Source organism: Helicoverpa zea, chromosome 11, assembly GCF_022581195.2.
Source record: "Helicoverpa zea isolate HzStark_Cry1AcR chromosome 11, ilHelZeax1.1, whole genome shotgun sequence".
Lineage (NCBI taxonomy): Eukaryota > Metazoa > Arthropoda > Insecta > Lepidoptera > Noctuidae > Helicoverpa > Helicoverpa zea.
In genome coordinates this window covers 2,279,023-2,292,510 of record NC_061462.1, presented here as the reverse complement: position 1 = coordinate 2,292,510, position 13,488 = coordinate 2,279,023, and the positions used below count along the sequence as shown (strand labels likewise).

Below are 13,488 nucleotides of genomic sequence, written 5' to 3'. Positions count from 1 at the left end.
TACAATGAACGCATCCCGTTCTATATTGGCGATGATTCGGCTCCCGCGAAAATTTGACATTTGACGTAAAAGACGCTGATGCTGTTAGTTGTCAGCTGATAAACGATCTTCCAAAGAAAGAATTGATATTTAAATTGATCGTTTGTATGAAAACTGTGTTAATAAGCTATAGAAAGTGTAACTAGATAAATATTGTAGTTAATATGAACTTTTCTGACAATGAAGCCGTAAGTATGGGCCCTTTTTCATGTTGTTTACGGTGTCGTCAATGTGACTTGTAATTACACAAAGATTGTCGTGTGTACGTGCGTCTTATAGCTATTAATATTGAACAGGCTTTGTGCTGGCGGTCATTGTCCTGTATCAGTATGTGAACCTGTATTTTAGGATGACACTTCGAGCGTTGAAAGTACTTCGAACACAGACAATACATCACGCAGTGAAACACCGACAAACTCTCGCGTGAAGAAACGGAGACGAGGAAAAAAGAAGACTACTACTAAACAAGTTAAGCCGCCATACAAATTTAAGTAAGTTGTCTTACTTTTCACACAGAATTTGAAAACTGTACTCAGTTATATCTTTATCTTTCTCCAAAGACAGTATTGATTACACAGACCTATGGTACAATCCATCATTAATTAATTCTATTTCAAATAATCAGTTGCAGTGCCAAAGAAGACCATGGCCAGCCCCTATTCGGCTGTCAATTCAACCACCACCTGGGCGAGGGGCAGCCACAGGTGTTTGCAGTGGTAGGCAGCAACAGAGTGTCCATATATGAATGTCCTGACTCGGGGGGCTTCAAGTTTCTTCAGTGCTATGCTGATCCTGATGTAAGTTACCAGAGTTAAATTCAACTAAGAGATTTGGTCATCAAATATATAATATAATTAAAAACAACCTATGGATCATTTTGGCAGAAGATAATCTCAACACATCATAGTAATTCATTGGTATGACACCAAACCATAGTGTCTAATAAAACAAGAATACACATTTGTAACCCTTTTACAATTAGTGAGCAGTGTGTCAGTAGGCTCAATATAATAATATGCACTTCCAAAATCTATAAGCTATACTCGTATTTACAAATGTCTTACAGGTTGATGAAACATTCTACACCTGCGCCTGGTCCTATGAAGAGGAGACCAACCTGCCACTCCTCGCAGTCGCAGGCTCCCGTGGTATTGTCCGTGTATTCCAACCTTCTACACAGACTTGCATCAAGCACTACATTGGCCATGGCCATGCAATCAATGAGGTCAAGTTCCACCCCAGAGACCCCAACCTTCTCTTATCAGCCAGCAAGGACCATGCTTTACGACTCTGGAATATCATGACAGATGTCTGCATTGCCATTTTTGGTGGCGTTGAAGGTCATAGAGACGAAGTTCTGAGCGCCGATTTTGACCTCAAAGGAGAGAGGATTATGTCCTGTGGAATGGACCATTCCCTCAAGCTATGGCGCCTGGACAAGCCGTCAATGCACGAGGCTATAAAACAAAGTTATAGCTTCAACCCTCATAGAGCTTTGAGGCCTTTCAATTCATTGAAGGAACACTTTCCAGACTTTTCTACTAGAGATATTCATAGGAATTATGTTGACTGTGTCAGATGGATGGGTGATCTCATTTTATCTAAGGCAAGTATTTATGTCGATGTCTTACTTAATTTATTGTAAAGTTGTAACCGCTTTTCTAATGTACATTTTCTCTGCAGTCATGTGAAAACGCAATAATATGCTGGAAGCCGGGCCGCCTTGAAGACGCGGACCTGCGTCCCGGCGACAACTCTGTGACTATTGTGCACAGGTTTGACTACAAAGAATGTGAGATATGGTTCATTAGGTTTGCTGTGGACTATAGTCAAAGGGTAAGGGCACATATTATATCTTAAAGCATATCATTATTTTAAAGTTAGTGGAACTGGTCTAATATTGAATAAATATGGTACTTTACAGGTGATAGCGCTAGGAAATCAATGTGGCAAGACAATGGTGTGGGAGCTTGGCAACGTGGCGGGAGGCTCCCGGGTTTCCCAATTAGTGCATCCAAGATGCGTTGCCGCTGTCAGACAGGTGAAAAACTAAGTTCAAACTATAATTTACCAATTCAAGATAAACTATTAAGCCCCTTCATAAAATCAATAAAATTATCAATGATTACAACTTATCCAAGATTTTCTTCCAGTTTATCATATCATAAGTTTTCAGCCCCCTTAATTCTTGAAGTTACATGTGTATATTTTGTTTCCCAGGTGACGTTATCCAGAAACGGTAAGATCCTGCTGACGTGCTGTGACGACGGCACCATCTGGCGGTGGGACAGAGTCACCACAAACAGTGTCTGACCAAAAATGTGTATGTAACTAAACTAATTGGACAGAATCTTCATCAAGTGTATGACTAGATTAATTGTAATTGAATGTTTCTATTTGTATTAAGTATCTCCATACAATGTGATGACCACAATAAAACAAGACTGTTATAGTTCGGCCATTCAGAGAATGCGTTCCTGACACGTCGCGATTGAACTGACGACGTAACTTTGCAATGGCGTTGCAGTTACGATAAAAATATTTTTGCTGGTTGTTTACCGTTTTAATCAATACAAACTTTGTATCAATTCCGAGGGTAATGAATGAAACACATTTCTTTATGACAAATTTTATTTCATGACCAACAAATTACGTCTACGTTTAATTATTAACAAAATGAATCACAGGGGCCAAGGTGTTATCTCGTGTTCACTACTCGCGGTAAATGTTAGACACATAAGGTTGCACTACTCGAACCACGTGAGTCCTAAATACAAGTTATCAGTTATTACCTAACTCTAGACACCGATATACAAGACCCTACGTACTCTACGTACCGAATTAAACATTATCATCAGTATCACCTATGAACTAACACTAGACTAACATCCATGACTGCATAATTGAATTTTAGTCAACTTTCATTTAATTCAGTCTTTAAAATTTTATAATAAAAACGAGCAATAAAGACTGTAGAAACAATAACCAATGTACAAAATTTTTAACATCATTAATCATTGAGATCATCAAATTACAAAAGTTTTCATTTTATATTTTTGATTTATCTTTTTATTTATTTAGATTTTACTTAATTGAAATACAAATCACGGAACTACATAGTTATCTAAAATAAATGAGACGATATAAAAATAAATAGGTATGTACAGTAAGCGTGGTACAAAACATCAGTCACAACAGAGACATTGAGCTAAGACGATACGAGGTACAGTCACACAATCATAACGAACAGAACCGACGGCTTACGTCTACGTCGACGGTATACAACAACACATTAAAAGGTTTAGCAAAGGTACAGATAGAAGGAGTACACTAGATGAGTATTATAGAACTTATATCGAGGTTGGATTAATTAGAACATAATGCTAATAGTCAACTTTAATGATACTGAACGATTAACTAAGCGATGTCTTATTTACACTAGATCGGGAATATGAAGTCAGATTTCTCTACGTGTTGAATGAATCCAGACAGATAAACCTTTAGTTCCACCTTGAGCGGTCAAATCGACCTTCGTCCTAGTGCAAATGAGGCATCTCGAACAACAAAACAATGAGGCGTACTCTAACAAATACCAACAACTAACAACAAAGGTACATACACTTCAACTTGTAAAGGCACGAACTATAAACAAACCATTCAAAACAATGGTTAACATCATGTGTTACATTGTTTTAACTTTAATAATGTATTTAATTTTATGACATTTGAATGGGTACAATACAATGTTTAGAAACTTTTAATGGATCTCGTTTACATGTTACGTACAATAATAACTAAAATTCATTATTGCGTAGTCTGAAATTCTGGTATCGTTGTAAAGCTGACTGAGTATTTTCTGCTGAGTGAGTTGTGCTTGCACTTCTATTTGTTTACGTATTAATTAAGCAACGTTTGAGATTATTTCACGTAACAGTTTGTGTGTCAAGTTTATTAGGCGAAGGTTGAGCAGATGGTACAATAATGTAAGTAGCAGGATGCTGTCCGGAACCAATGATAACTGTCATGAAGTCAAAGACTTTGCAAGCATTGCAAGCTAAAGACTTTGACGGTCTTGTTTAATATTGTAAATAATTTCACAGCGATATCAAAAGTTTATGAACGCAGATTCCCATCTTGAACTTCTACATACTCCTTCAACTTGCCTATCTCAACATAATTACTGTGCAAACATGAAATAATTTCAAGGTACGTACCGCGTAATTGAGAGCGTCACCTGCTTCCGTCATTAGGTCAGGCATAAGTTATGCAAGACGTAACGAATCGTCCTATCGCTTATCGTCATAAAGTAACATGTGAACGACACCGAGCAATCGATACCCGCGACATAATATACCAATCTGCGTCAATCGTGCGTACTTGTATTATATAAGATCAAGTAAAGGTTTGGATTTTTGCATTTTGGCGGTAAAACATTCTAAAGAACCGCAATTCTTCGTATGCTCTTGTGTCCAAGAGGTCACTATAGTACTAAGTGGGATACGCAGGATCTGCTTTAGAACTGCATCTGCATTCGACTATTATGGAAATTAATTTTAAAAAGGTTAATTTAGTGATGGCCAATGTGCGTCAAAACTCAGCGAAAATTATCTCCGCGACTCTAATCTCCAACTTACTCTTATATTATACATGTACACGTCTGTTACAGTAACAACAGTTGAATCAACCTCCTTCCATCGACAACTAAGCTCAAACTTCAATCCTTAAAAAACGTCGTAACGCATCTATAAAACTCCGAAAACGGACAACGTGATACTAATGGCTACTTGTCTACGTTACATCCATTATATATGATAGTTTCAATAAAGTGCTACGATATAATATGAGTTAACACTACATTGGGGCGGTTGTAATACTTATACAATACAGGGAAACGTGACAATTAAACTAAAGTGTTCGACAATACGAATATGTAAGATTGAAGAGTATTTGACAAAGATTATTGAATTCACCTTTCTCCATCTACTGAACAGCCTAAAAAGTTAAGACAATGTTAATTAGAATATTTTGAAAGATGATAAAACTTGAGAAACTGGTAAAATTCTGCTTATTTAGCTATATACTAGTTGGGCTGTTCAGTAGATTTATTCAAAACGTACATCATACGTCCATGCTTGAAAGTTCACCTTTACGATTCCCCATATCATTTCCTATTTGCATATAGCATGCGAATACCCTTTTTATAAGCGATTTAGCATCGATCCGGCTACATATCGACTTTCATAGTAATATTAAATTATTGTTATTTCTAATTATAAAATTTACCCTGACTATAATATTTGACTAGATTCTTTGAGATCGAGTAATAAGATACAAATTCGGAAGCCATTCCCGAGGACCTTTAAAGGTATGAAATAAAGTTTTATTCGCCACGAAATACTTTAATTATGCAATCTTTATTATAATTATCAGTTTCTATAATATTATTGTCATCGAAAATTGAAACTAGAAAGCATGAAGTCTTCATTTGAGTTTTATCTATTTTAGAAACTATTGTAATTTTTTTGCTATCACAATACACACAATTTTCGTCCTTTCTTCATACCTTTAATTGGTCCTAAACCTACACTAATTCTACGGGTGGATCACAACACCGAGATAAGTATGCAAGTACCATAAGATAAGAATAGTTTCGAGTGCCGAGTTACGTATTTATAACTAAAACTTGCTAGGATAATCAGTACTAGGGAGTGTTAGTCAGAAGTGAGAATGTTACATTGAAAGATAAATATTAATATTAAATTGGAATATTGATAGTGGACATTTTGGACAGTGGCTTAAGGTTGCCCAGTGGGCAGGAAATATAGCTGGAATGTGTTTTAACAACTATTTTCAAAAGTTTGCGCTGTATTTTTCTTTTTTTTTTCAAATCACAAAATTCAATTTTATTATCAAATCGAATGTTTTTTTCCTAGTCGGGCAAAGCATTTGCTCAAACGATAAGGCGATAACCCGACTAGAAAATAAAATAATTGTAACCCAGCAAAATATGAATGATTTTTAGCGCAAACTTAACTATGAATCGATTATTCTACCGTGCCGAGACGCACACGAATCTACGTAACCACTAGACTAAGCGAAAACATTTTATGTAATATCGATCGATGTATCTCGCGGCTTAATCTTAGCTCTGTTTGCCAGACGATCCAAATCAATAGGTCTTAACTACCAGAAATATAAAGATTGAAAACATAGTTTTTTCTAATATGTTCCAAGAGAAATGAGGATACCGCATTGAACATCGCGCCTATTCTTTGCTAAAATCCCCCAATTTAGGTACAAAAGATGAAGATTTTATATGAAGCGAAGGTGATTCCAGAATAATAAAAAAATTTAAACTTCATAATGTTTATTTCACAGCAAAGTTGTTTAAAGTTGAAAACATTAACAGAACAAAGACTCTCGATCTTCAGAAACCAACTCGCACATATCTTTTTGATCAAAACTTTTCAGCACAATTTTTGACCTTCAAAATGATGGATAACAATCTGTCTCCTCTACTTCGATTTCAACTTTAAAGACCATTCATTCTTAACCTAACCATACAGACACCAAAAAGACCCTACATTGCAAAAGAGACAATATATTACAGAAAAGACCGAATCTGACAGAAGACCCAATCTTGCAAAGACCTGATCTGGCACGGTCTTGCAAAGACCTGATCTGGCATCACAGAGCTAGCACTAACCGGTTCAAACCGACTTCCTGACCTGAAGCTCGTAGCACCCGGGCGCGCAGGCGACCACGAGGAGCGGCTGCTAGGGCTCGGGCGGTCACCTGACGCGGCCGGACGGCGAGCGCAGGTGCGACCTGATGTAGCCCGTGCGGTAGTCCATGGCGTCCCGGTTGCGGCCCGTGCCGTTTGTGCCGCGTTTGCGGCTGCGGCTCCATCTGGTTAAAAGAATAGGAATAGGCTCTAGGCTATAAAATGTTAAATAGATAGATCAGATCCATTACTCATCAGATCATCAAAAAATATGGTGATTACTATAAGCTCTCAATTTGGATGAGTGTCTGATAGTAGGCTTCTCGAAAAGCGCCATAAAGATCAGTCTTGGGTATCTTTGGGATTCTCCCACCTTCAAATAAAATTATCTATTTTCCGCAGACCGCCACAAACTATCACGTGGTGACAAAAATAAATTAAAGACGAATGATTCATACGAAAACATATTCAACAAAAATAATGAACTGATGTCATTGATTTCATCTTAGTCATCGAACTAAGATAGATAGGATGAAGGTCAGATTATGCTAAAATTCAATACTTATGCAAAATCTACGATTGATTTGAATGACTCACCTCAATAGTCTCATGATGTAATCGGGCCAGTTGTCCGGGAACATGACCAAGAAGAAACCGACGCCAATCAATATCAGTCCAGCCAAGTTCATACCCTCGAATTGTACTCCGTATAGCACGACATCCAACGCTAAGGAAAATATAAATTTTTAATTTTAGAATTATTTACTGATATTTTGTCATTACCATTTGCTTAAAATATGTACCTGCTGATACGGGAACCGCAGTGATAAGAGCGAGCGAGACAAATATATTGTACGTGATGATATTGCCGAATTGAAATACCAGGTGGAAAACTGGAAAAAGAAAACGTTCTTCAATTCAATCGCTTCTAATAATAATAAAATCGTGCAGGTAGATTTTACCTTCGTTTTTAAACAGTTGATCTTCAGTCATAAATAAATCATAAATAAGTCCAAAGTTTTAACTATTTAAAATCTGCAGCCGCAAAAATCTCAACTGTGAATATTTGTATGTTAGGTGCGGAATTTCAAAAATTACAGGTACTTACTAAGCAGCGCAATGCTAGCGACGAGCAGATAAATCCAGGGCATGCGATGTGACGGCAACATCTCGGAGCCGGTGAGGTACAGCGCTAAGCACAGCGGCCACAGCAGCGAAGCGTTCACTATGCCCAGGATCGAGAAGAAGAGGGCTCGCTGACCAGAGTTCACGTCACCCATTACCTTCCTGAATAACACCTACAACCAAATAACCTTTGAATAATTTACAACGATACTAATGGCCGGTTTCACTGGTTAACAATAAAGTGTAAGTTAATGCTATCTGCCAGATAAAGGCTGCTTGTAATTTCTGCCAAATATTGCTACGCGAGACTTTTGAAACCAAAAGTAGTTCCTGATTGGCTAAGTATGTACAGAGGTCTATTTATCAGTAACTAGTGAAATTGGTCATATAACTCGTGTTAACACTTATTTTGCATGACCTGTAAAAATAGGCTGTTAATTGCTTTCAAATCAATAAATAGGCAATTGATTCTTTGACGTCACGGCTTTGTGTGTTCATACAAAATCCATGGGGACATCGCGTTTCGACAGCTCATAAAAAATAATATCAATTGATTGATTGTTGGTGTTTTCTGAACTTCCCAATTGGGTGAAAGTGGGCTGTTTCAAAGTCCTTGTTCACTTTACTGGTGAGTAATGACAGGCGTGGTCACGAAATATTTTGACAATAATATAAAGCATTGTTAAGAGGACGAATTGGAATTTTTGGCGCCAAGGATGTCAATTTTTCTCAGTAAATACAAAACGGATCAAAATACAACTTGGTTACCTGAAAGTTCATGATATAAGCCTTATTTTGTTAGTTGTAGAAACATGATTAGGTAACTTTTATAACAGAGAAAAATATATCAAACATACCTCTTTTTAAAAAGAGATTCACATATTATGGGCAAACGGGACCGATTTAAGCCTCTTAACTTTTTTAGTAGTTGAGTATATACATACTCTTTAAAATGGTAGTAGGAATTTTTATTAAATTATCATTTCTAAATATTAAAATTACAAAACCATTTTGTCGCTTACGACTTTTAGTTATAAGCTAGCGCGCGTATTGTTATCCTCGCCCCGCTCAGACGCTCCGACCCCTTTTGGCGCCTTAGATGCGCGTGCCGGTTATGGAATTATTGTTGACCACTTCCTCGCCTTAAAATTAGATTTGTTGGCCACGCAACCTGCTAATCATTTTGTGAACAAGCGCTCAGGCTTTAACGCTCCTTTCTCATTAAATATTCTGACCGATCCGTACATTTAAAACATCGATAAGTACACGAGCTTTCGATAAAAGAAAACATAGTTTTCAAATTGCTTTATCCGTTTGCCTGTTCACACGTTGAAATTAGAAACGCCTTCAGTTTTCCGGAAAAACTATTATCCTACACAATTTCAGCTCAGCTATAAAAACTTTGTCTATCTTTCGTACCAAAATTAGATAACAGCTAGTCAAACTTGCCTCGTGGGTCATATTATTGGTGGTAGTCTAAATTTCATAAAAGTTAACATGAGCATAGTTCTCACAGTTTTTCAGTTACAATCTTCAAGATTTTCGGAATAAGCTGTTTATTTTCCCATCTCTAATCATATACAAGAGCATTGAAGACCACTAAGAAGAAAATTACATTCCGTGACGTCAAATGCGATTAAGGGATTATTTTATGTAGTGGTTACATCCATTTATACACTTTTGCCATCATTTAACTTCATTTACAACTCGCTATGGTGCAAAAAGAAACGAAAGCATATTCCTACAGCCGAAAATTTAAGAAGTCCTTGCAAGAATCGTAAAGGTGAAAATAATGCCGCATGCGTATTCTATATCTTCATTATACACCGCAACCACTGAGAAAGCTTCAAATATAGTTGGAAGGCCAATAACTCCCTCAGGAAGACAGGATTAGACTGAAACTGTGATAAGTCGTAAAACATAATGCGAAGTCATACTTACTCTGAATATAGCGAAGCCAGCGGCCGCACAGGCAGCTAGGACCACGCCCCCAAGAGTTGAGCTGCCTGTAATGCCATCCATATACGCCAAGAGAGCGATACCCGTGTCGCATAGTATCGCGGCTACGATCTAAAATACGATACAAATCTGTAGATATGTCCACAACTTCGATCGCGTCACATATCGACTGTGTTTCAGAGAATTTTGCCCGCATTAAATATTAAGACCTCTACCTGTGGCCCTGCCAATATCCAATAAGTGTTTCTGTCATTTGTTTGGCATAAAAGGACTAATCAATTATACAATTTCTAAATTATATATATACTTAAGTATAGAGAAGCAAGTCTAGAAGTCTACTTAAATAAATTGGAGTAGCGACATTTAAAATAATAACCGTCGCCTTTCACTTGTTTCAAACTTCTTGTTGCCAGTAATTGTAGACTTCAAAGTTTCGTGATAAACTTAATTGATATCAATTAACCTCTAGTCAGAGAACGAGCGACACGAGCCCTGAGGCCTATTCGTGACTGCGATTCAAGATTATAAAAATAAAGTATGAGTTAAAAACAAAACGGCGCTATTTCCGGCCGTAGCGAGCATTAGTAAATTCGGACACACGCGACCACACCTGAGGCCTTGGGGCCGGGGTAATATTATGTAGAACTAATTGCTCGGGTGCAGGAATGTCTGTCTCTGTATCTGTACATAACATAGCCTAAATAACAGGGTTTTTTTAGTGCTATTCATACCCCTTGGAAGAATTGATGCCAGCTGCTCTCTCTATGCATTTTCCTTTATACCTGACCTATGCATAGATCATGAAAATGTTTCTCAGAACATACCTAGCCTTCTACCAGAACTAATACAAGATCAGTAATAATGGCAAAATTTTAGGGAATCAAACCCTGACTGGTAATTCAGTCCTTGACCCAATCGCAACGAGATCTAAGGCTATTTTCAAGTCCGCACCTATTACGGGACCTGATGGCCACACGCAAGATATAAAACCTTATTTCGAATACTCACCCTGACTCCCACAAACTGTTCGTGTAGTATGACCCACGAGAGAAGGTAGATGCATGATACGTTAGTGGCGAACAGTGCCATCACGTCAGTGGACAGTAAGATCTTCAGTGCATAGGTGTACATGTAGATGGTGACCGTCCATAGCAGGCAGAATAGACCGCATCGGCTTATGAATCGTGCTGTTTGGGAGAACATTGTTTTTACTATATCGTGCCCTGTGTGGATAATTACTAATCTCGCCGAAGTATGCTTGGCAGGGTTACCAAATCTAGACTAGAATACTTTCATAAAAAAGGAGTTTTTGATTTCGATCACACTTTTACATAGGTATAGTTATCGGCACGGATATCGAGCCATGACCTTCACCTGCGCAGAAGCGATTTATTGGTTTATTGCCTTATGTGTACAGTGCGCAAAGCGTACCCACTCTTCCGCCGAGAGCTCAATATCCGTGCCGGTAACTATATATGTATTATACTTGTTACTGCCTCGTTGGTCTAGTTGTCGCAAGTGCGGCTGCTGAGCACGAGGTCTCGGGTTCGATTCCCGAGTCGGGCCGAAATCGCTTTGTGGGTTTTAGAAGACTTTCACAAAGCAGCCCGGAGCCTGGAAGTTGGTGATTGATACACCCGTGCATCGGAGAGCACGTAAATGTCGGTCCTGCGCCTGATCTCTCTCCGGTCGTGTCGGATTGCCGTCCCATCGGGCTATGAGAGTGAAGGAATAGGGAGTGCACCTGTGTCTGCGCAAATGCTTGTTCACTATAATATGTCCTGCGCAGTTGGCTAATCTCCTTACATGAGAACAGCCGCCGTAGCCGATAATCGGCTAGGAGGACATCATCATCATGTATTATAGATAGAGCCCACGCTTGCACGAATTCTCGTGTTATTTAATTTTCACGAAAAACATTTTTGACGCACTTCTGAGTAAAAAAGCGGAAAACCGCAATTTATATTTGGCATGAATTTGCCTTATGTGGCTTTTGGCTTTTGGAACCATAAATAAATACTTATCTGGATAACTTTTTGAAATTTAAGACCCTACATTTTGGCAAAAGAATAAAATGTGTGTGAAATCTATTTTGTTTGCTTTAAGCCCTGATTATTTTCTCTGATGCTGCATGTGAAAACTATTGCTGGTAGAACAGGAATTATACTCACCAAAAGTGAACCCCTTCTCCTTAAAATCACTGAAGGCATCAAACACAATATCATTGGCAGATTTACACTTGTTGTGTATGAGCATTACTATCAGGTAGAGTGGGTAAAAGAATATCAACCAGTTGGTGCAAAACCAAGCCGTAAAGAATGGTGCGTTGTACAGATGCTGAAAAAAGAGGAAAATATACAGATGTGTTTTGTTTTTTATAGAGCCCTACTCAACTCATACGCAGGGTCTTCTTTAGCAGGTTTAGATAAAACAGTAACCCAATTGAAACTAGTTAAAATTCTACCTGACCTAACTTGCATAATCCATTTAGTTTATAAGATCTAAGCTAAAGGGTAAACTACAGCTATGTGATACCTCAAAAATTCTTTAAAAAACATTTCTTACATTGTTATGTGGCTTAGTAAAGTTATTGACCATAGGGGACGACTCTGTGGTGTATACCATGCCATGGGTGGTTGGTGGATATTCCTCGAGGTACATGTGTTTTATACAGTGGGTGGACGTCACCCAGCTGGCAGTCAATGTTAGCATTACACAAATACCATAGTATATCTGAAACAAGGAGTTTTTATTGGAAAAATTCTGTAAAAGATGTGAGAAATTAATTATTTTTGATTTGTCTTAGAGCTGATGGGATGATTTCCGTTTGACCCATACTAAAATAGTGGTTTGCTATACAGTATCATGATGATATTGTACTTAAAACACAAGTTAATTCAACAGCACAGTGAAGTAGTATGACAAACTGGCTGGAATGAAAACTCTATAATCCACCATAAAATAATGCAATTTTCTGCAAGAACTGTTCAAAAGTATGCAATATTTTATTATATCATAGAGAAATCCTAACTTACCTTCTTAGCAAATTTTGAGCAACAAGATCGAGGGCATTTCTTGTCACGCAGCTGCCGCTCCTCATCCTGGCTGCTAGCAGCGGACTCACTATAGGCCTGCTGCAGCGACGGCTGAGTAGTCAGCGGCGGAGCCGAGCACACCGATGCCTGCGGAGTCAGAGGCGCCCGAGGACTCAGCGGCGTCGGGGGACCATTCGGACGATCCCTATCCCCATCACCACCACCTCGTTCACTCTCTACCACTTCCTCGCTCGTAATTATCACAGAAGGAGCGCGCACTCTCTTAGGGTTGAAAATAGTTGGCAAGTCACCGTCTCGCGCCATTCTGCTTAATTTATTTCCAAAATCACATCACGGAAAACGTCCACAAACATTTTAAATTCAAAAACACAATAATTCACAGCTACAATTCAATTTAGAAACCATCATTTTACAATTTAATCTTACACAAATAAGTATAAAACATGGCACATCACGTATAACTCCTCAATCTCAACATTTCAGCCGGCAAAATAAATAAGAAACCATTTCTTTCAGGAAAATATTTCTTACTCCAGTATTTTCATTCATTTTTCTTGTTTTTAAAGATTTTCATTGGTTTTGTGT

General features: G+C 38.1%; 2 protein-coding genes across 2 annotated transcripts; one reads left to right on the top strand and one right to left on the bottom strand.

Moving 5' to 3' along the window:
* The first annotated feature begins 55 nt into the window (after nucleotides 1-55).
* On the top strand, nucleotides 56-2,660 carry LOC124634338 (polycomb protein EED-like). Its single transcript, XM_047169881.1, has 7 exons — nucleotides 56-227; nucleotides 388-530; nucleotides 665-836; nucleotides 1,106-1,645; nucleotides 1,723-1,875; nucleotides 1,964-2,080; nucleotides 2,260-2,660. Exons 1-7 carry the CDS (start codon nucleotides 204-206, stop codon nucleotides 2,350-2,352), a joined length of 1,242 nt encoding a protein of 413 aa, XP_047025837.1. The 5' UTR covers nucleotides 56-203; the 3' UTR covers nucleotides 2,353-2,660.
* LOC124634337 (putative thiamine transporter SLC35F3) lies at nucleotides 2,657-13,485 on the bottom strand. Its single transcript, XM_047169880.1, has 9 exons — nucleotides 12,883-13,485; nucleotides 12,413-12,580; nucleotides 12,019-12,184; nucleotides 10,856-11,034; nucleotides 9,830-9,958; nucleotides 7,872-8,061; nucleotides 7,567-7,656; nucleotides 7,361-7,490; nucleotides 2,657-6,948 (listed from the first exon to the last, which is right to left on the bottom strand). The coding sequence occupies exons 1-9, from the start codon at nucleotides 13,204-13,206 to the stop codon at nucleotides 6,831-6,833; spliced, it is 1,494 nt and encodes a 497-aa protein (XP_047025836.1). The 5' UTR covers nucleotides 13,207-13,485; the 3' UTR covers nucleotides 2,657-6,830.
* Nucleotides 13,486-13,488: the final 3 nt, after the last annotated feature.